General features: G+C 39.0%; 1 protein-coding gene across 1 annotated transcript in view; it reads left to right on the top strand.

The window, feature by feature from the left end:
* Positions 1-211: 211 nt before the first annotated feature.
* The window catches only part of LOC127423158 (glutamate receptor ionotropic, NMDA 2C-like), a 45,445-nt gene continuing 21,422 nt past the window's right edge, over positions 212-24,234 (top strand). The window contains exons 1-3 of the mRNA XM_051667273.1: positions 212-634; positions 13,507-14,102; positions 17,104-17,218. Coding sequence (XP_051523233.1) covers positions 212-634; positions 13,507-14,102; positions 17,104-17,218 — 1,134 coding nt within the window. The remainder of the gene's footprint in view (positions 635-13,506; positions 14,103-17,103; positions 17,219-24,234) is intronic.

Here is a 24,234-nt window from a genome sequence, read left to right as displayed (position 1 = left end):
AAAAGTTCCAGCATTATTTATTTACTGATGTGACTTGGTTTGATATTTTGCTGTGTAATGCAGTGACTTTCCGGCATTTTTAAGTTTGACTTGAGTACCCAAAGTGTCCAAATACTTTTTAGGACCACTGTATATGCCAAACATGTAACAACAATTCTGAAATTATTAAATGAGTGCTCTCTTTCTCCTTTTTAGGCTGTAGGAGGCTGAAATGGCCACTCCTCGAGGGTGTTGGGGTCCCTCTTTTGAACTCCTGCTCTTTCTCCATCTCCTACTCAATGTAATGACTCACTGCTGGGGACGTCCATTCTTCGGCCCTCCCTCAGTCAATGTGGCTGTGGTTTTCAGTGGCACGGCCCACCATGGTGAGATCAAGGGCCGTCTGAGTCCAGAGAACTTTCTTGACATGCCGCTAGAAGTGAACCCGATCACCGTGCTGGTGAATGACACTAACCCAAGGGCTTTACTCACACGTCTCTGTCAGACAATGGCTGCAGAGAGCCTTCACGGTGTGGTGTTTGAAGATGACGTGGACTCAGAAGCTGTGGCTCAAATCTTAGACTTTACCTCCTCCCAGACGTCTATCCCCATTGTTGGCATCAGTGGAGGCTCTGCTGTAGTCATCCTTCATAAAGTGAGTTTTTGAAAAGGTGGTAGTTCTCAAGGATCTGTCAGAATAGGAGATTTCCTGAGATCAGAAACCTGATATAGTGTCAATGTACCTAGAAAAGTTCAATACTCTACCCTTAAAGGGATAGTTCACCCAAAATTAAAATTTTGTAATAGTTTACTGACCCTCATGTCTTTTGAAACATGTATGATTTTGTTTGTTCTGGAGCTCCAAAGGAGAAATTGAGCAAAATGTCCAAGCTGCTCTCTTCTATACAGTGAAAGTGGATGGGGACTAGAGGCTGTCAAGCTCAAAAAAGGACAAAAAAAGCACCATTAAAGAATCGTAAAATAGTCCATATGACTTATGCACCATATTCAAAGTCTTCTGAAGCCATATAATAGCTTTTTGTAATAATGTAAGGAGTTAAAATTTTAAGTAATAGACTGAAATTTAAGTAGTTATTCACTGAAATTCTCATGTTGAAAATCGTTCTTGACAGCCGTGGTCACTATCCACTTTCATTGTATGGAAAAGAGCAGCTTGGACAATCTGCTATAAATAACTCCTTTTGTGGTCCACAGAAGAACAGAAGTTATATAGATTGCAAAAGAGGGTTGGTAAATGATGACTGAATTTTCATTTTTGGTGAAACTATTACTTGAAGTTTCAAATGATTGTCCTAGATAAAAAATAAATAAATAAATAAATAAAAAAAACTCTGAATCACTTAAAATTCATTTAATTCTAGTTTATTTTTTTAATTTTTAATTTTATTTTGCCAAATAAAGAAAACTGCATTCATTGTGTGTGCCAATCATACCACTTATGGTTCATTAACATTAGCCAATTGTCTGTGCCTTTAGCAAAATATATATATTAAAAATGTATGTCAGCGCAACACAATTAGCAAATAATGAAAATAACCTAGAGTTTTCCAAAGGTCCTTGCCGTTTACTCAGATTACAGGTAAACTTCACAGACAAAGCAGACATACATTAAAGCATGAAAAAAAAAAAAAAAAAAAAAACTTCAAATTTACATTTCAAATATAAAATCCAAATTTAAGCAGGGGTATCTGTGAAATAATCAGCAACGCTCCTCTCACCACTCCTATTAGAAACACAGTGAGACTGAAATAACTACTGTGAGGTCGAGAAATGTTAGCATGTGTATGTGATTTGTGCCTGTATTTTTCTTGTAAGCACACTGCACTGACATGCTATTGAACAGCTGCATGGAAGTGATTTTGTGAGGTGTGAAAATCAATAGGTTTTATGATGTACAACCAGCACCCAACAGTTGTGTTCTATTTTCCACTGATTATTGAGTTGTGCAATCTTCTGAATAACATAAAAAATATTGTAAAATTGCAGTTGTTCAATGCACATAAAAGCCACAGCATATAGATTTTATAGTAATCTTACATTCTTTACATTACAGCAATTGTAGTGAGTTTTGTGTACAGTATTGAGTGTCTGCTGGCAGCCCACACTGCATATACTGTAAATGAAACAAAAATGACAGAGTCTTGTCTATCATTGGCAATGGCAAAATTTAGGGAATGAATGCAAAGCAATTTGAACACACAGTTTTTCTCTTTTGAGAAAGCTCCATTACTATCACTCGATTCTTGTTATCACCTAACTGCATGTGGTCTATCAATAAGTGATTTTAGGAACAGAGAGTTATGATACATGCCTACTTCATTCTGAATAGAATTCACAATAAAATTGAAATAACCAAACACAAATTCATATAGCATACATAGAGGCCCTGACAAAAATTTATATTGGTTATACTGTATATATACAGTGCATTCTGAAAGTATTTTTTGTTACATTTTGTTATGTTGCAGCCTTATGCTTTAAATTGTTTTATTTTTTCACATCAATCTACACTCCATACCCCATAGTGACAAAGAAAAAACAGATTTTTGATAACTTTGCCAATTTATTAAAAAGAAAAAACTGAAGTATTACATTGACATAAGTATTCAGAACCTTTGCTGTGACACTTAAAATTGAGCTCAGGTGCATCTAATTTCCCTGGATCATCTTTGAGATATTTCTACACTTTGATTGGAGTCCACCTGTAGATGTCAAAGATGTCAAAACTTTACTTAATCAGTTAGCCAGAATTTTTGACAATATTTTTACGTCTAGCTGGATCAGGGAAATTGGACGATAACCCTTACGCTCGCTTGGATCTTTGTCCTTTTTAAGAATCAGACTGATCCGGGCTTGTGTCATGGTTGGCGGAAGCTTTCCATGCTTTTATGATTCCGTATAAACTTCTAACAAAAGTTGTCACATATTCCCTGTTTGTGACTAGACTTTTATGTTGAAATTCTTGTTTAGTTCCACGTTCCTGTTTCCTGTGCTAGTTTTGTAGTCCTTTGTAGTTTCATTTTATGATTGGTTTACCCTGATTGTTTCCACAGGTGTTCCTCGTTCCCTTGTTTTCCCTTATGTATTTAAACCCTTGTTTCCCATGGTTTCTTTGTCAGTCTTCGCATGTGTTTCGCTCTGTGCTTGGTTCCCTGTGTTTTGTTTCTTTATATTCTGAGTTACTTAGTTTATCTTTGTTTCATTAAAGCTACATTTAGATCCTTTACCCTCGCCTGCCTCGGTACAAAAGTGGAGCCAGTTCTGTAGCATAAGATCTAATAAATTCAGCGGCAAAGCCATCTGGCCCCAGAGGCTTGTCTGTATGCAAGGCCTTAATTACCTTGCCTAGCTCCTCCAAGGTTATCTCAGAATCAAGATAATTGTTTTGCTCAATCATCAGTTTAGGGAGTTCTAATGGTTCCACAAAATTTCTAATGTATTCATAAGTAGGCGAAGACGTGGATCTATAGAGATCAAGAAAGAATTCTTTAAAAGCATTATTAATATCAATGGCTGAGGTAAATATTTACCACCAGCAGATTTCACTGAGGGAATGGTAGAAAAAGATTCTCTCTACTATCTAGTCAAAAGCTTCCCTGCTTTGTCCCTCGACTCAAAATATGACTGTCTTGCCCTGAATAGCCAAAACTCCACCTTCTGTGGCAAAATAGTATTATATCTGTATTTCAATCGGGTCAATTCTCTGAGGCCATCAGACGACATACGGCGCTTCAGCTTTGCCTCTGCACTTTTAATATTCCCTTCCAACTCCACGAGTTCTCGTGCTTTGAATTTTTTGATGAATGAGGTATACTGTATGATCCGACCCCTAAGAACCACCTTAAGTGCCACCTAAGTCATGCCCACAGAGGATACTGAGGACCAGTTAGTCTCCATATAGACATTGATTTCAGCCTTTAGCATTTGTTGGAATTCAGGATTTTGCAAAAGGGATACATTAAAGTGCCAACTATATGATTTATTTTTCTCCGTATGTGGCAACACCTCTAAATTCACCAGGGCATGATCTGAGACTAAAATGTTTCCAATTGAACAATCAACAACAGATGAAATGAGGGACTTAGATATAAAAAAAATAAAACTATTCTAGAATAAATCTTATGGACTGATGAAAATGTATAGTCCCTACCAGATTGGTTTAAAAGTCTCCAAATATTTGTAAGACCAAGATATTTAAACATCATGTGAAGCATCACTGTTGCCCTAGGGGGCTTACACACTTTTGCTTCACTATGATCAAGGACTGAGTCCATCAAAAGATTAAAGTCACCTCCCAATATTGTATCATGAGGGGTGCCAGCGGCTTGCAACATCCCTTCAAAATCTATAAAAAAAGCCCTGATTATCAGCGTTAGGTGCGTAAATATTAGCCAAAATCAACCTTAGCCCCTGAATTTCTGCTAAAACAATAATGACTCTTCCTAATTTATCTTTAATCTGAGACATTTGAATTGTAGATGTTTACTTATCAATGTAATGACTCCCCTGCTCTTACTTGAGCCAGCACTAAAGAAAACATGTCCACCACATATCTTCCCAAATTTTTCAGCTTCCTGCGGGGAAAGATGCGTTTCTTGAAGAAACACTATATCATATTTCTTTCGTTTAAGAAAAGAAATAACCTTCCTTCTTTTTATGGGATGCCCCAACCCATTCACATTCCACGCCGAGAGAGACAAGTCACTCATATTAACATTTTACATTTTGACATATTAGAAAAAATAGATTGTGTGTCAAAAATAAAATTATAACGACCACATTCCAACATTAGTGCAACAATCAAACCCCAAACATCTTCCCGAACAAAAAAAACAGATAAAAGAAAAATGTGTGCATTAACCCCGCACACGACAGCGTCAACCAGCGTCCATCCCTCTAAACTCAAACAGTCCATGTACTTTGCCGTCGGATTGCTCAAATCCGGTGTTTCTATACACATTTTGTGAGACAGAATTACACAACAGAAAATAATCTATAAAACAAACTCCAGCCAATAGGAGGCATAAGCACAAAGAACGTGCAGATTCATCCACAAACTGTCCCGAAGGTGTGTTATTCCACAAAACAAACTCCAGCCGCTAGGCTGAACCAGCACAAAAAGAAACAAAAAAGATGCTCAGTTCCAGTCAAGTGAATGTTCAGTGAGTCAGGCCCACTCGGCTGCAGTATGAGAACCACAAATAACTTACTCAGTCATTGACTTTATGAAGGACATTGCTTGCTGTGGGCATGTAAATATTTTTGCGGCCATCCTTAGTATCTATTCTCAATTTTGCCGGGAACATCAGTGCAAAAGCGACCTTCCGTTGATGTAAGAGTTTCTTGCATTCCTTGAATCACGTTTCTTTCTTGTCGAATTCACAAAGTCTGGGAACAAGAAAATGCTGTGGTTCTTCCAAGAAAGCCTTCCTTTAGTCCTCGCCTTGCGTAAAACGAGATCTTTATGGATGATCTCAGAAATTTGTCCAGAATTGATCAGGGCCTGTCTCCCTCCACGGATGTTCGAGCCGGAACTCTGTGAGCTCGCTCGATTTCCAGCTTATGGTCTGTTATGTCGAGCAGACATGGGAAGAGCTTGTCTAGGAATTTCAATATATCTCGGCCTTCTTCGTCCTCAGGAATTCAAACAATTCGGACGTTATTTCGCCGGTTAAGATTCTCAAGGTCTTCCAACTTTTCCCAGACCCGCTCCAAGTCTGCCTTGGTCACTAGCAGGTTAGCAGCTAATTCTCTCTCCGATGACTCCAGATAATCGATCCGTTTCTCAACAACTGCCACTCTTGTAACCAACTCAGTGAATTTTGTCTCCATGGCAGTGATTGATCGACGTATTACCGCAAGAACCTCCAAGTCAGCAACGACCTTCGTCAGCATTGCTGACATGTTCAACAGTTGACGCTGAATCTCTTTCACCTCACTGGCCAAATTGAGTCCCGGGCTTTCAGCCTGCTGCCCAGGGGCTTCAGCTTGAGCACATAAGTGTCTTTTAATGTCTCCAGAGCCCGAAGATTTTGAATTTTTTAACATATTGTCTTCATAGAACAGTTATGGAAGAGGGTGTATCGAATCTCACCGGTTTATGACACAAAAAGTATTCAAACTAGCAAAGTGCACAGAGCTCGCCGTTCACACGTCCGAACCTCGCATGGCACCACACCACTCCCATTAAAATAGGATATTAACATTAATATTAATATATAAATGTTTTATGTTTTACACTGACATTTGCACAATGTGTCTGTAGTCCTCGTAAATAACAGGGGCATACTTGGAAGCAAAAGAGTGATGTTAGCATTATGCCTTAGAAACTTTATAACACCAGCTCAGAAATGCCACCAAAATGCTACGCAATGCATAACTGACAGTGTACTTTAGTGAACAAATTAAAAAGAACATAAAAGGAACATTGACATTAAAGGAATAGTTTACCCAAACATTAAAATTCTGTCTTTATTACTCACCGTTATGAAGTTCCACAAATGAAGTCCCCCCCCACCCCTTAAATTGTATAGTCTTAAACTCACAAGAAGCTATTGTATTGACTGGAATATAGTGCCAAGTCTTATGGACTACTTTTAGGTGTTTGTTTGTTTTTTTCTTTGATAAATGACCACATTTATCAAAGAAAAACACCATAAACCACCTAAAAAACACTATTGTTGTCACTGAATTGTTATTTTATGTCAAGAGCTATGTAAAGATTCTTCAAAAATGTATTTTAAGTTCACAAAAAAATTTTAAAAAAAATAAAATAAAAAACAGCATACAGGTTTGGAACAGCACAAGTGTAAGTAAATACAGTAATGACAGAATTTTCATTTTTGGGTGTACTATCCCCTTTAATTTTAGCAAGCAAAAATGTGTGGTCCTATTGTTTTGGTACTCTTAGCGCACACTCAGTGGATTTTACAATATGGAGTATGGACCTATAATCTGTGTTTTTATTTCTGATGCTGAAATTAATTTCACCAGAGAAGTTTAGTAAAACATTTTTAAGACAAGACAACAATCATTATGCAAATGGAGTGGTAGAAGATGTATATCTTTAAATGAGAAATACAATAGCCCTGGATTTAATGGGACAGATGAGTATCTTCAATACCAGATAGAGAGGAGGACTCATTTCTGCCCAGCTGTCATTTTTCAAATGCCTTTCAGACTCCCATGGTGTGCGAATTGATGAAGGGTGATAAGATGTAAAAGTGGAACAGAAAGGCAAAAAAATATGAGTGTCTTCAATGTCAGGTTATTGTGTAAGAATTTGATTAAAATTATGTATTTTGGCACCGAAGGATTTTTCACCGAAGGAGTCTAACAGACAGCAGAGCATAAAAAAATATGGAACTAAATGTCCAACCTGAATTTGCCAATTAACTTTAACAGCCCAATGACCATGGTGTTATTATTATGAAAGAGCACTAAAAGATCCTTTAAAAAATGACACTAAAAAGTGTCCTTATATCATCATTTCCTGAAGTTTTTTAAACTCTAGCTTTTTAAACTAACAGCACATAAATAACAGCACATGGGTTTGGAACGACTGGAGGGTGAGTAAATAATGAAAGAATTCTCATTTTAGGGTGAATTATTGCAAATTAGTTATATTAAAAGTGATGAGAAAACCAGTTTACAAATCGTCTTTCAGTGCTGGAGACTCAGAATGCACACAGTGTCTATTACCGTAACAATACCATGGTGGCCCTTGGAGGAGCAAGTCATTTGCTAACAAAAACATATTTGACTGCTTAGGCATGACTCTGAAATGCTCTTACTGAGTCGCAGGAGAGCTAAGCCATGTCTGGATGAGTTGTACAACTTCTTAAAAAAAAAAGAAATCTGGCAGAAGAGGAGAGTTAGTGAATCCCAAAGCGCCTTACATTCAAAGGCCCTTTCTCTTTCCGTAAGTTAGCCTACTTTAACCGCAGAAGTTATTTGAAGGACACTGGATCAGTTTGTCAGAGAAGGGGAAAGCTCTAGTCAGAAAGGAATCTTTGGAGGATGTCTCTCGGCTCTTGACACTCCCAGACCTCCACACCCATTTTTCTCACTTTGGAACTTAATTGGACACCACCTCCTCCTGTAACTTTGAGCCATTTCATGCTGTTTAGTGGAAGTAAATGTAGTTGGCAGTGTAGGGCATTAGGATGCTTTACATTGATTCACAACTGAGCGCAGTGTGAATTTAACTGATGTGAGATTAAAACAATTCTAACTAAACATTTACTTCCGTGACAGTTTATGCTTGAAATGAGAATAACGACAAGTGTAATGCACATTTTTTTTTAACCCTTTTAGTTTAATATTTTTTATGTAAGCATAATATGCATGATACAAGCACATATTGTCCAAATAAAAACATCATCTGAATAGTGAGTTGGTGTTATTTCACCAAAAATGAGATTCTATCATCATTTAATCACCTTAATTTTGTTCCAAACCTGCTTTCTTCCATGGAACTCAAGAGGACAAATTTTAATAAATGTTGATGGTGCTTTTTTTCTCCATACAATGAAAGTAAATGATGACTGAGGATGTGAGTCCCTAACATTTTTACTGATATCTCCTTTTGTGTTAAGTAGGTGTAGCTGCAGGCCGAAGTTCTCCAAATAGGGGCAGGATCTCCAAAAGAGGGCTGGGTTACTCAAGAAGAGGTGGGGTTACTCCAAAGGGGGTTGCGCCAACTCCAAAAGGGGGTGTCACTGCCACTCATGGTTAGGTTTAGGGAAATGGTTAGGTTAGGGGCTCCCTATAACTTTGCTGGTGGTTTGGAGCTCCCGTCCCTTTTTGGAGCTCTGTCTGCAGCTATATCCTTCTCTTTTGTGTTCCACAGAACTCAAAACAATGAGATATTGTTTCTTAAGCACCTCTATCCCCTTTAAGTGCAGTTTTGCACATTTCTCTATGTGCGTATAATTTGTGCACATTTTTCCAGTGAGCCCATCACACGGGTATGATATTAAACAGCTGCACGGACAAATGTGTATTAGGTGTCAAGTGTACATCTATTCAATAGGATTACAGAAAGAGGAATAATGGTTGAAAGTCAAGCAATAAATCAAGCCTACTATGTGTGTCTCCGGCACAGATAGGATCAATAGTCTAGTGAATTGCCTTTGCGTTGTAAATTCAGTTTTCGTATCTCACACTTTGGAACGTGTTGAAGGTTAATGTTACTCATCGATACATGTTATTGTATCATACTGTATGTTATTGTTATTATCTCATTCAATGGTATGAGAAAGTCCCGTGTGCAATGATTGAGTTATCATGGATCTCCTGTATACGTTCAGAAACCCGTAAAACTAAAATACAGAAATATTATTGTGCTTTCTGAGTTATGGTTCCTATCAGAGGCTCATTTATTGGCCAATTTAAAAAACATATCATAAGTGAAAATTTATTTAAAAAATAGTCCACCCAAAATGTAAATTCTGCCATAATTTGTGCAAGGAACAGACACAACAAAATTTAAGTCGTTATTCACTGAAAAGTTTTTTTTTTTTTTGCTTAAACCTTTTATGACCTTCCCCAAATAAAGAATCGTCTTACATGTTCTCGCCTTAAGCATAATGGACCCTTTTCACAGTCTGATGACACATTTCTGCCTTATTTAGCAGCATAAATCTAGCAAACTTTTTTTATTTTCAAATTTTTTATTATTAAGTGTAAATTTATAACATTAAACTTTGTATTATATAACCCTGTAATATGTTTTTAAAAAACAAGTTTCCACAGCTGTGATGAGGTTTCTAATAAAGCTGCTGAGGGAGTGAAGGTAAATTTGGTCTCTTTCTCTCTTCTGACTGCTGTAATCCACCTCTATTATTTTCTTCTTTTGGAAAGCTGTGAAAGAATAATAGTGTTTTTTTTTTCTTTCTTTTAATGTTGGAGCAAATGGGTAAGCAAAAATTATATTTGCTGTGGTCTCCCATTCAACGCTATATAAGTTTACCCTGCTATCGTTTACTTTCGCATTCCAAAAGAGTCCATTGGTTTAACAACTTGCATGTAAATTACTTATTTGTGAATGAATCATTCTTTTGAGTTGAATCTTTTCAATGAATCAATTGATCCAATTGACCCAGTTCACATAACCTGTCTGAATAATTCATTCAAGAATGAAAGCTCCAGTACCCATTTATTGTAATTTCTTGGAAAAGAGCTGCTAGTACATTCTTCCAAATTTCTTCTTTTGTGTTCCACAGACAAAAGAAAGCAAACAGGTTTAAATAGCTCTTAAATTGCTCTCTTTCACAGTATGAATTCAAAGTTCCCTGTCTGTCACTCACTCGATGTTGTGTCGATGTAGTGACACTAGGGGTTCGATCTTGAGAGCCCCAATCACCTTTGCTTAAAATAGAAAAGGCCAATGAGAATTGGCGAGTGGAATTTACATGCCACTCTCCGCCCCGGACATACGGGTATAAAGGAGATGGCGTGCACCACTCATTCAGATTTTTTCTTCAGAGCCGAATGCATCTATTGTGTTCGTCCCATCACCTACGCTTACGCTGCTGGATTTACGGCGCATAACAGTGGTCACCCTCGCACAGTTGAGTGTTGTGCTTCCCCTTGGCGCTTCGGTGGCCGAGTCTACAGGTGCTAAAAGAGTATATTCTAAAGAGTATGTTTTCTACTAAAAGAGCTCGCACAAACGATTGGCGTATTTTTAAAGATGGCCTTTCGCCTTTGTGCTACTGGATGTGGCCGTTATCTCTCCCCTCCGGATAGCCATGAAATCTGTCTCGAGTGCTTGGGGTGCCAGCACGCCGAGGCAGCTTTCATGGAGGGGTCATGTTCTCATTGCGAGAACATGCCCATGAGAACGTTGCAGTCGTGGCTCACTTCCTTCTACGTGAAGCAAGGACCCACCGCGGCTGCTTCCCAACCTGGTCCATCCTGGGCTGAAACTCAGGCGGCCGGGGTTGGCGAGCGCCATGGGCGATCTGGATGTGAACATGGGAGCGTTTCCGCCGGCTCAGCCCCCGCGGACTTCCCATCCCCCAGCACGCTTGTTCTACCCGGAAGAGCTGTCAAGCAGGCAGTCCGCCTCAGGGTGGATTTAATGTCTCATTCGCGGCTTGTGACAAGGATGAGTTATCGGTCGCAGCATCGGAGGGTGGGCTTCTGCTGTCGGAAGCGGACGAATCTTCTGAGCTCCTGCTCACGGGCAGTAGCAGCGTCCGCCTCAGGATGAGGCGGACGTTGAGATGGCAGGCCGTGCTTGCCCGGGCGGCTGCGAACATTGGGCTAAAGTGGAACCCTCCACCATGCCCTGAGCGTTTGCAGCTGGATGATTAGTTTCTGGGATCAGAGCGTGACTCACGGCTGCACCCCGCCCCGGTGCGTTTTTTCACGGAAGGGCACGAGGAGCTAACGAATTCGCGGAAGGCACCTTTTTCTGCCTGTACACGCTTCGCGGGCTCGTCCATCCTAACTACCCTCAATGGCAGAGCGGCTAAGGGACATGTCGAGCTTCCCCAGGTAGAGGGCGCCGTAGCAGTGCATTTATGCCCGTAGGGCGCAGCCACCTGGAGGGACTGACCAAGGCTCCCTTCCAAGGCCTGTAAATTCTCTTCCGCTTTAATGACGAAGGCTTACAAGGCCGCGGGTCAGGCCGCCTCCACTCTGCACGCCATGGCCATCCTGCAGGTCCACCAGGCCAAGGCATTGAAAGATCTGCATGAGGGTAGAACCGACCCAGGGCTTATGCAGGAACTGCGTACCGCGACAAACCTCACCCTACGGGCGACGAAGGTCACAGCGCATGCCCTGGGCCAGAAAATGTCCACTCTGGCGGTCCAAGAGCGGCACCTGTGGCTCAACCTTGCGGAGATGCGTGATGCCGAGAAGGTTCGCTTTCTCGATGCGCCCATCTCCCAAGGGGGGCTTTTTGGCGACACTGTCAAGGACTTCGCCCATCAGTTCTCGACGGTGAGGAAGCAGACGGAGGCGATCAAACACATTTTGCCACATCGCGACTCGGCTGCCTTCAGGCCTCCAAAGTCCCGCGCCCCGTCCCCGGCTCCCGCACCATCGGAGCCCGTACGCTGGTCTGTGAGAAGAAGATCCTCCTGGGGATCATATGCATTCTCAATTATCGCGACGACTGGCTAATCCTAGCTCACTCACGGGATCTATTGTGTGCGCACAGGGACTTTGTGCTTCATCACCTCGACCGACTCGGGCTTCAGGTCAACTGGGAGAAGAGCAAGCTCTCCCCTGCGCTGAACATCTCTTTCACTGTCATGGCACGTCTTATGACCGAATGTGCACAGTCAGTGCTGAGTGCCAGTGAAACAATTTCAGAGGCTTCTGTGGCATAAGGCATCCTCGGCGGCGGTTCTCCCCCTCGGGTTGATGCATATGAGACCGCCTCAGCACTGGCTACAAACTCGAGTCCCAAGGTGGGCATGGCGCCACAGCACCCAGCGTGTGACTATCACACCACAGTGCCATCAGACTTTCAGTGCTTGGTCGGACCTGGCATTTCTACGGGCGGGTGTTCCCTTAGAGCAGGTCTCAAGGCGTGATGCGGTGGTCACGACAGACGCCTCGAACTCGGCTGGGGAGCCATGTGCAACAGGCAAGCAGTATGGAGCAGACTCCAATGGCACATCAACTGCTTAGAGTTGCTGGCAGTATTGCTGGCCCTGATTGATTCAGGGCAAGTATGTGTTGGTCCGGACTGACAACACAGCGACCGTAGCATACATAAACCACCAAGGCGGCGTACGCTCACATCGTATGTCGCAACTCGCCCGCCACCTCCTCCTTTGGAGTCAGCAGACGTTGAAGTCTCTGCGAGCCACTCACCTTCCGGGCGTCCTCAACCGTGCAGCGCTCTCATGGCTGGTAACGCTCCGCAAGGAGTGGAGACTCCACCCCCACATGTTCCAGCTGATTTTGGAGAGATTCGGGGAGGCGCAGGTTGACCTGTTCGCCTCCCGAGATTCCTCTCGCTGCCCCCTTTGGTACTCCCTGTCCGAGGCTCCCTTCGGTACTGATGCCTTGGTACACAGCTGGCCTCGGGGGCTATGCAAGTATGTGTTTCCTCCAGTGAGCCTCATTGCAAGATCAAGATCGAACCCCTAGTGTCACTACATCGACACAACGTCTCGTTCCCTTCATCAGGGAACAGAGGTTACACCATTAACCTAGACGTTTTACATTTTACCTCAATTTGTATTTATTGCTGGTACATTAGCTCACATGTATTTAGGCTCATTTCCTTTATCTAATGATCTTGATGAGGTGGCATGAACTCATGTTGGTAAGTCCAGTCACTATAATGAGTGGTGCTCAGATAGTCCATTTATTTGTCATGATGAAGGGTGCTTAGATCTCTGCTGATTGCATATATCACATAAAATGTCTTGCTATTCTGATGTGATAACTTTATTGTACCCACATGAATTACTATGGTACTTTAAAAAGTTATAAAACAATAGATATTTATGATAATTATATGCCTTGATTCTGCAGGCTGAAGGCTCTAACTTTCTACAGATGGGCGCTTCTGTAGAGCAGCAGATAAATGCAATGTTCAAAGTGATGGAGGAGTACAACTGGGGTAACTTTGTGGTGATCACCAGTTTGTATCCCGGCTACGAGAACTTTGTGGACTACATCCGGTCCTTCACTGACACTAGCTACTTCCTGTGGGAGCTGCAGGATGTGCTGAGCTTCGAGATGTCAGTTGGGGCCAACGACATCCGCACACGCAGAATGCTACAGCAGGTGGATGCACAGGTATACCTGGTGTACTGCTCACACGAGGAGGCTCAGTACTTGTTCAGGATGGCATCTGATGTTGGGTTGCTGGGGCCTGGATACATCTGGGTCATTCCCAGCCTGGCTGTGGGAAACCTTGAAGTGCCTCCTCCTGACAGTTTTCCAGTGGGGGTCATCAGTATTATCACAGATAGCTGGAGGAAAACGTTACGTCAGCGGGTTCGGGAAGGTGTGGCAGTCATTGTAAAAGGGGTATACAGTTTCCACAAGCACAGAGGATTTATTCCTGAAGGTCACAGTGACTGCATTAGTCCTGCCAAACCAAATGCCAACAATTCTCTCTTCAGGTAAGGCAAAACTTTTTGAAGTGAAAGAATAAAAAAAATTGTCTGACCTCTCTCCTTAATCTGGTTTATTGATCCACATCAAGATCATACCTTAAAAATAATATTATGGGTCCAAAATGCAGTGAGCTGCCTCGCTTTCTACTGCAGGAAAATGCTTTCTAAGGCAGAATCCTAACATAGATGGAACCTCAAAACTCACTGATTTGGAGCACACTCAAAAGGCAGTAACTCTACGAGCAATACAAAAAGCACTTCATTTGGGAGACTTGACTTTGAGTCATTGACTCCAACAGAGCTTGATGTTAGCAAATTGCTAAGCTAACAATCAGCCTGTCAGTCAAAAAGCGGGGCACCTTTTTAAGAATCAGAATCAGAATCAGCTTTATTGCCAGGTATGATTACACATACATGGAATTTGTCTTGGTGACAGGAGCTTCCAGTGCACAACAGTACAATACAGCAACAAGACAGAGATAATAATAAAATATAATTAAAGAATAAATAAAAATGTAATATTGAATACAAAATAAAGTATATATAGTATACACAAGACAAAATATGCTTTTTGAGACATTGACTCCAAAAGAGTTTGAAGTTAGCATATTGCTAAACTAACAATCAGCCTGTCCGTCAAAAGCAGGGCACCTTTCTGGAATCATTGAAATTTGTGCTTTGCTTTATTTTGTTATTAAAAACTGCAAAACAGAAAAATTACAATGTTTATATATTGTTATTGATAGTTTCCAGTCCTGAATGAAAAAAAAGTATAAGCAAATATAATATGTTCATAATTGTCATTTGTCTCGCTATGTTTTTTTTTTTTTTTTACTGAGCTCGTCCCAGGCCCTGTGATACGGGGGCCCACTTAACACTGCTCAGTTTAAATTTATCCCAGGCCATGTGAATTTAAGTTGCAGCCCTGGTCATAGTATACACTTTGGAATATCTGGAGTATTCTGGCTGCTAGTAATTTTTGATGAAGCTGTCATATATTTAGTCCTCCCTTGGCTAACATTGCCCTATTTTTTTGTCCAACTTGATCACAAATTCAGTTAAACAGGAAAATGTGGGTGGCAAATTTACAAATCCTCAAAATCCTGGCTTTTTAAATTCTTGCAGTTTAGTTGGTCACTGGAGATCTTAAAATAAATAGCTTTTTTCTTGGCTTTTCCAGACAAAAACAGCATGTTCTTGTGGTCTCCCTCCCTTGTAATGAGAATGGGAAATTCTTCAGATATCCTTGTTAAATTGGTTGTTCACCTGGGAGTCACCGTCCTCATTAAAGAGTGTTCCAATTGCTTCTCCGAGCTTACTGTGATCAAGCGTATCAGAGACACATGAATGACTGGTTCCTCAATTTGACATGTTCCCAGACTTCTGTCTGTCTATCAGAATACAGTTCAAAAATCTTTAAAGGGGTAATTTCACGAGGAATCAAATTGTCTTTGTTCTTTTGAGATAAAAGAGCTTGACTTTCAATGATATTGTGGAACTTTCAGAACTCAAAACTTCCTCTCCAGTCCGAAAAGAGCATCTATTGAAAATGAACAGAAAAACGGCTCGTTCTAAACGGAAGGCTCTGTTAACACCGGGTATTAAGATGTTTCGGTTGATCCGATCACAAGTGGTCAGGCAAGACACATTGTAGTTTAGCTATACCTGGTCGCCATTACACAAAATCATTGGTTAGATGGTTATTTCCTTTTCCTTTAACACATAACCTGCAAAGTTTAAAACACTTGTTTTATTGCAATGGCGATTGACAGGTGAGTAGTCTTCGCTATTGTTCGAGCGCATGAGCGTTTACACTTCAAAAGTGTTTTTGACCACCTCTGAATGTGGTTGATGTGGATCAATCTCAAAATGTTTTGGACGTGTTTAATACCTGTATATTTAATATCGTCCCGTTTCAAACTTGTGACCTGAAACAGATATTAATATCGCTTGTGAACAGTTCCATAGTTGCACCGTCCATGTTTACACGTTTATTGGGTGTTTACAAACTTGGTGTTTAATTTTAAATCTCAATTTAAGGACGGAAAATGGTCATAAAAAACTAAAATTTGACTGTTTTTGGTAGAAATACATAAATTAAAAAAATTTAAAAAATTAAAAAATATATGATATCACCCCTTTAAAGAGCTGTCTTTTTAGCGTAGACAGGACATAGACCCTCCATTCACACTTATGCCGATTTGCACTGTATTAAAGGATTTATAAGGTAGCAAGTAAAAAAATAAAATAAAAATAATCCTCCCATAAACATGTTACATCAATAGGCCTATAGGACATTCTGAAATTACATGGTCAAGTTGCCTGCAATTCATGTTGTTCTATCGTCCTTATTTTTGGTTGTAGGTAGTCATCGTTAAATCCTAGCTCATGTTCAGCTCCCTTGCCTGTTTCTATAAGTGAACAATTCATTTAGCAAAAATGTTCAGGTTTATGAGAAAGAGGATTAAAATGAGACTGAATGAATACTGTAGATGTATTAGTGTCTGTAGCCTCTGATTTATATTTATTTAAGGAAAAAACGTATATGATTCTATTTGGAATGTCCTCCTTTCTCTACCTTATAGTCTTCTGACTCATTTCAGAGATGAATCAAATCCATGGCAATTGCACAATCATTTGGAATTCAGAACAACTTTTTAGGATGCTTTCCCAGTACAGCTTTTGGTACAGACCCGAGTCCGTTTGAAGACAGAGCTTGATTTGTCTGGTTAGTGTGAGAGAATTTTTTTAAACTTAGGTGTGCACCAGCTAACTGCACTTGAGTTGCTTGAAAAGGTGGACTGGTATATGTTTTATGTGGACTTCGGAACAGTTCATAGTTGGTATAAAAGCAATCTGTGATAAATTGTGGAAGTGAACCACTATTGATAATGTATTATTTGCATCTTTGCATGAGTTCTTTAACAGAACTTATGTTGTCTTTGCAATCAGGTTATGGACACAGATCATAACATAGCTTGTGTTATCTGATTGGTTTGTTCAACAGGCATATGCTAAATGTTTCATGGGAACACAAGGACCTCTCCTTCAACTCTGATGGCTATCTCACCAATCCTTCCATGGTGATCATTGCATTAGATCAAGAGAGACACTGGGACAAGGTAAATCTTGTTATTGGAAGTGATAAGAACAATAATAATGTCAATACATTTCAGAGGTCACTGCACAAAACATGGACACAGTCTCCCAAGTGGCAGCCTCTATGATTTTAATATATTCCTAATTGAAGTAAATGGTTGGTATTCACATCTCTTTTTGGAACACCTATTTAAATAATGCTACAGATAATTTAACTACTCAGCAAGCACAAGCTGTTACATTGTACTTTAGTACTTTCAAATAAGATACAAGAATACTTTATTAAACTGTTAAACTATATCAATTGCCTTACTTTGAAGAAAATTACTATATGCTTTGATGATAGAAATTATATTTCTATTTTATCATAATAAACATATCAACAAGATACATTTTTTGACAAATTCACAACTTAAAAACAACAAACTGCTTGCTACAGCCATAATTGTTTTCATGCAATTACATTTTAAACATGTATATATGTTTTATATGTTTATATATGCATACATGTGTATATACAGTGTGTAGATACATAAACTATATGTATGTACTAGTTTATACATGGTATGTATAATTGTTAGCTAATATAGCTGTTTCTGCATTATCGAAAAGTTGCAACATTTTAAAAACTTTGGCTTTTTAGCTTTTATTGATCACAGATTTTCACACAAATACAGCAGGGATTAAAAAAACCTGCTTTACAGACTCTTCCAATGCAGTAGGTTACTGTCCACACCAGGCCCTGATGCAATTACACTTGGCATCATCCTTTCCTCCTCACATGGCTAGCCCTGCAGCTCTTTGGCCTTTGTGATAGGGACATGTGTAGGTACCCTGGCAATGTGTAAACACCACCTGACTACAAAATGAGATTAGAGGAAAATAGAAAGATAAAACTAACATCCAAATTCACATCCGGTTCTCACACCCTCCTCAGGTGGATAAGAGGATAAGGATATTAGAGAATGTGTGTTGTCATCTCAGGCCACAATAAAAAACTTTTTTGTCTAATCGTTTGTGGTATGATCTTCAACACTGAGTAAAGGCAATCAGATTCTCAGTTTTAAAGGTGTAGTGTGTATTTTTTTGATGTCAAACTATTTTCTCGCAATACAGCTTTATACGCACTATAAGTAAGCCATTTAGGTTGATTCCCCTAATACTGTGAACACCATTGCTCCGTGACACTTTAATTTCTCTGTTTTAGCATCCCCACCAGCTTGACCCAGGAACATTGGCTCAACTAATGGTGTGAATTTGGGATGGGACTATATGTTATCCCAACCAATGGAACCTGTTTAAAAGCAGTCATTATTTTTGCATTCCAGTGTGGTGACGCTAGTGGCACAGATATTACACACTTCGCCTTTCGACATGTATTGCCATTGGCAACCCATTTTACTTCCGTAATTTGACATATTTCTGAGTGATATAAGATATTCAATAAGAAAACTTAGGACAGGGCTTGATGTTATCCATCAAGAGTTAATTGGGTTGTGAAAAGTGGGTGTTACATAACACAGTGAAGCCAGAACTGAATAGGAATTTGCTAAAACAATGCATAAATATTGTAGCTATTTGCCTATTGGTTACCATTATCCAGTAGTCCACATCCTAAGTGATGTCAGTGGAAAATGAAAGTCATTTCAGAGAAAGAGCAAGCTATTTTGTATGAGTAATTTTATCAGTCATTATAAGTAATTATAAGCTATTTTGATTAAAGATTATGAAGAGGAATATTTTTTTCTTTAGAGTAACATGAACTGATGAAAAGTTCACACTATGCACAGGAATATGCATTTAGATTGGTCATTTCTACTTTAAATGTGAACAAGCTGCCATCCAATCCAAAAAAATGTTTTGATAGTTTTAGTAGATGAAGCTTTTACTTTTCTTTTAAAATCAGCCTTTAGTTTTAACTCCTGCCTTTGGCCTAAAGGAATAGAGCATAACAGTGCCCGCCCACTTTTTCAGCCATCTGGGTTCTGGAAGTATTTTCCCTCATTCATTTCTTCCATAGACTTTTTATAAAATCCTTCATAAAAGAGTTGTAAGCCATAAACCAAACCAACCAGCTCCGAGGAGAATCACAACATCACAAACTTTGTTTTGAGGCAAAAAGTATTTGAAAATCGGACATAAAGACAAAGGTACAAGGCTGTGTACTTATCGTCTTTCATGAGGACATGGACTACAATCCCATGAAGCATTGGGAAGGATGTCATTGAATAAATAACAAAGGGAATATATAAAACTATTGATTTTAGGTTGTTGATTATAAGTATAGAAGCAATATATTTTACGTTTATTGCAAAATATTCCGATATGTACATATATATAAGTAGTTTAGGGGAAGAGAGACCAACTTGATGTGGGCAGTCGCTCAGAGGCACGTTTCGCTGGTTTCGTTGGCCGCTGTTCTCTGATTGGTGGATCTTTCCCTGCTGTACCATGGGTAATCTAGTTGTTTACCATAAATTCCGCTATCAAACACGATTTTTAAACAGTGAAGTTGAAATAACGCAGATGGATGGCTTCAACTGAAGCATATACCAGCGATGAACAACCTCGTAGCTCATGATAGGTCTGTCTTTAAAGGTTTATAAGTTATCATTTAAAATCAATTAGTCTATTGGATAAATGAATGGGATTTTTTACTACTGGATCCAGACTGTTGCACTCTAAAGTTCACCCCAAAATAAAAATTCTCTCATCTTTTACTCACCCTCATGCCATCCCAGATGTGTATGACTTTTTTCTTCTGCTGAACACAAACGAAGATTTTTAGAAGAATATCACCCCACAATGAATGTGTACCAAATTTTTGAAGCTCCAAATAGCATTTAAAGACAGCGTAAAAGTAATCCATATCTTCAGATGCGATAAGATAGGTGTGGGTGAGAAACAGATCAATTTTTAAGTCTTTTTTTACTATAAATTTTCCTACCTGCCTAGTGGTGATATACACAAAGAATGCGAATCTCCAAAAACAAAAGAAAAATGTGAAAGTAAAAGTGGGGATTAATCATAAAAAAAGGACTTCGATATTGATGTTTCTCACCCACAGATATCATGTCATTTCTGAAGATATGGATTTAAACACTGGAGTCTTATGGATTACTTTTAGGCTGCCTTTATATGATTTTTGGAGCTTCAAAATTTTGTACCCATTCACTTGCATTGTGAGGACCTACAGAGCTGAAATATTCTTCTAAAAATCTTTGTTTGTGTTCAGCAGAAGAAAAAAGTCATACACACCTGGCATGGCATGAGAGTGAGTAAATGATGAAAGAATTTTCATTTTGGGGTGAACTATCCCTTTAACAACTCACCTGACCACCCACTGTGTGACACAACAGTTTATCTATATCTGGTCACCTTGCTCTGTAGCCCCTCTTACGCTTCCATTGACACTCTCTGCAGCCTCACTTTCTCATGCTGTGCATGGGCTGCTGATGTTGTGTGCTGAAGTCATTAGCAAGATGAATCATTGCTTCCCTATTTTAAAGCACAGGCCTTTTGCACCGTGGTTGTATCTCAAAGACAGGCAAAGCAAAAATGACTCAGATCAATGTAGAAAAAATACTGCTTTTGAAAAGTGTCCTCGTGTGTTTGTGGAATTAGTAGATGATGGATGTTTTTTAAAAAAAAGATTTGAGCATTTTCTGAAGAAAATGTGAAGGTTTCTTGCAGATGCAAAATTTGCCACCACAATCCTATGGTGTTGTGTGTGGTTGCCAGGGCATTGCTATGCGGTTGCTAAGGTGCTCTATGTGCATTGCTATGCGGTTCTGGGTGGTTGCTTACTGGCTCAAGTCAAAAAAGCCTACTCCCAAGTCACTTTGGCATGCTGGTCCCTAAAATGGGTCTCTGGTCTATGGGAATTTTTCACCTGTATATTGTCTGCCAGGTGTACCGTAATCATTTATAAAAGTAATATCGCACCTCTCCTCAACAAGCTGAATTATTTGAGGTATCATTCACAAATGGTGCAGGGTTACACAGCAACTTTCAAAGGGATAGTTCACCCCCAAATTTCATTTTTTTCTTCATTTCTTCATGTCATGTTATTCCAAACCCATATTCATTCTTCTTTGAAACACAAATGAAGATGTTTGGCAGAACAACAGCCTTAGTCTGTTTTACGTACAGTATTTCAAGTCATACAGGTTTGAAAAGGATACATAAATTACAACATAATTTTCATTTTTAGTTGAACGAACCCTTTAATAGTGAATGTTAGGGGTTTGTTAAAGTCTCTTATCCCAAGTATGGGCCTTAGCAAGCACCACTAATTAACTATTTCATCAGCTTTAAAGCTCAATAGAAAAATATGCTATTGCAGTTGTAGAAGTACATGAAGATTTGTTTGCTTTAGATTTAGTTTATGGACAGATATTGGATTTTGAAAATCTCTGCAAGTATTCTAGGTATTTTAGGAATAGTACTACAGCTGGAAAATGAATAGGCTAATCCAGATAACAGAGAGAAATTTGGTTTGCGCTTCAGAACAAGAATAAAATACCCTGCTATAACAGTCATTATATTCTGCTGAATTACTCTACACCTCACTTTCGATATACAGCTTATTTCAGTCTCTGGTCTGCAAGTGCTCACTAAAACTAGTATAGACAAAAAGAACTGCTTGCATTTGTCTGGAATCATTCCTTACACGTAATGAACAATTTCCACAACATAGTCCTGTTTTAATCACAGCTGTTACATTTTATATGGTTGCCACTATACAGAATCACAAATTACATTTTGGGCACTGAATGTCTTTAGTCTTCTAGTCAACATTGTTAATGATCAGATGAGACACATCAAATGTGATGCCACAAGACTGTCATGTTACCCACACCTGGAGCCTGGAGATTGAATATATTTGTTCTGCTGAAGTTTATGAATGATCCTTCAATAAATCCTTATTGCAGAGGCTTATCACGCTCCTTTCCCTTCACAGCTAATACCATAAGCAAACATGGATTACAATTCCCAATCCGAAAAGCCTCCTCTGCATTTGCGCAAGGCTGTATAACAGCTGCTGCACAATTAGTGGTAGCACTTGTCCTGAGCTTTTCTGTCTTTTGTCTTAAAAATATATGGAAACATGCACTCTATTTAGCTCTTTTAAACTTCTCAAGAAATAATGTTGATGAAACATATTGGTCATTGGTCAGAAATACACATGCACTGCAAAAAATTATTTTCTCAATCAATATTTTTGCCTTGTTTTCCAGTAAAAATATCTAAACATCCTTAAAACAAGATGCATTTACTTGCTAAGCAAAATGAGACATAAGATATTAAGTCTTGTTTTCATAGAAATCTAACAAATCTTAGTGAGGTTTATGCTTAAAACAAGAAAAAAAAGTTGCCAATGGAGTAAGAAAAATAAATGTAATTCTATGGGAAAACAAGTGTATTTTTCTTACCTCATTGGCAAATAGTTTTAATCTTGTTTTAAGCATACACTTCACTACATTTTGTTAGATTTCTCTGAAATTAAGACTTAATATCTTGCTTCTTAAGTAAATCGTATTTTAAAGGGATAGTTCACCAAAAATTGAAAACACTCTCATCATTTACTCACCCTCATGCCTCCCAGATGTTTATGACTTTCTTTCTTCTGCTGAACACAAACAAAGATTTTTAGTAGAATATTTCAGCTCTATAGGTCCATAGAATGCAAGTGAATGGTGACCAGACCTTATAAGCTCCGAAAATCACACAAAGGCAGCATAAAAGTAATCCATACGACTCCATTTATGTCTTCTGAAGTGATGCAATCACTTTTGGGTGAGAAAAAGAACAATATTTCAATCATTTTTTACTATACATCTTCAATTTCACTTTCACTTTCAGAATGTGAAATAATGTTAAAGTGGAGATTTATAGTAAAAAAAGGACTTAAATACTGTATGGATTTGTTCTCACCCACACCTATTATATAGCTTCTGAAGATATGGATTTTACCTCTGGATTTGTCTGGACTACTTTTATGCTGCCTTTATGCGTTTTTTGGACCTTCAAAGTTCTGGCAACCATTCACTTGCATTGTATGGACCTACAGAGCTGAGATATTCTTCTAAAAATATTTTGTGTTCAGCAGAAGAAAGAAATTCATACACATCTGGGATGGCATGAGGGTAAGTAAATGATGAAAGAATTTTCATTTTGGTGGGAACTATAAGGATGTTTGTGTATTTTTACAGGAAAACAAGACAAAAATTATTATTAAAATGTATATATATATATATATATATATATATATATATATCTTTAAAATGAGATTACCTGAGGAACATTTTTATTAAAAAGGCTTGTTTTCAGACACAAAACTATTTGCCAATGGGGTAAGAAAAATATACTTAATTCAAAGTATATTCTCTGAAAATCTTTATATCTTTTGAAATTTTGCTTCTCAAGGTAATTTATTTTGGATCTAGATATTTTTATTGGAAAACAAGACAAAACACTGATTCAGAAAATGATTGTTTGCAGTGTGCTCTGTTACATAACCAGCAGCAAGGGTCATGAATTCAAGAAGCAGCCAGGTAATAACAACCCTAGCTAATGGACTGCACAGACCACTTAGCTATTAGTAGAGGGAAGAGTGTATGTTTTTTCTCTCTTGTACCTTTAAAACAGTGTCACACCCAAATGTTCGTACTCCCATTCCCAAGGTATCTTGGTGTGACGCATGGATTCTTGGGAAAGTTTAGTGGAGACAGAGCTGAAGCCAGCTCTCCATAGTCTCTTAAGCTGAGCTGGACCAGTGGGTTGAGCTGTCTCTGGATAATAGGGCTTTTCCACAGTCTACAAACAGCTCTGTAAAGATTTCCCATGGGCCTCTGAGCCCTGGGAGATTTACAGCTTTGTGCAACACCTTCATTACTGAAGTAATATAAATTCTAACCATAATTACAAATTCATTCCAAGTTCAGGGAAAAACCTTAACACAAAATAAGAGCAATAAAGGAGAATAACATGATAAAGCTTTGGGATATTTGATTATACATCACACTGATTATAGGGC

The sequence above is a fragment of the Myxocyprinus asiaticus genome, chromosome 32, assembly GCF_019703515.2.
Source record: "Myxocyprinus asiaticus isolate MX2 ecotype Aquarium Trade chromosome 32, UBuf_Myxa_2, whole genome shotgun sequence".
Classification (NCBI taxonomy): Eukaryota; Metazoa; Chordata; class Actinopteri; order Cypriniformes; family Catostomidae; genus Myxocyprinus; species Myxocyprinus asiaticus.
The sequence above is the reverse complement of the archived record's forward strand: the minus strand, read 5'-3'. Positions and strand labels throughout refer to the sequence as shown.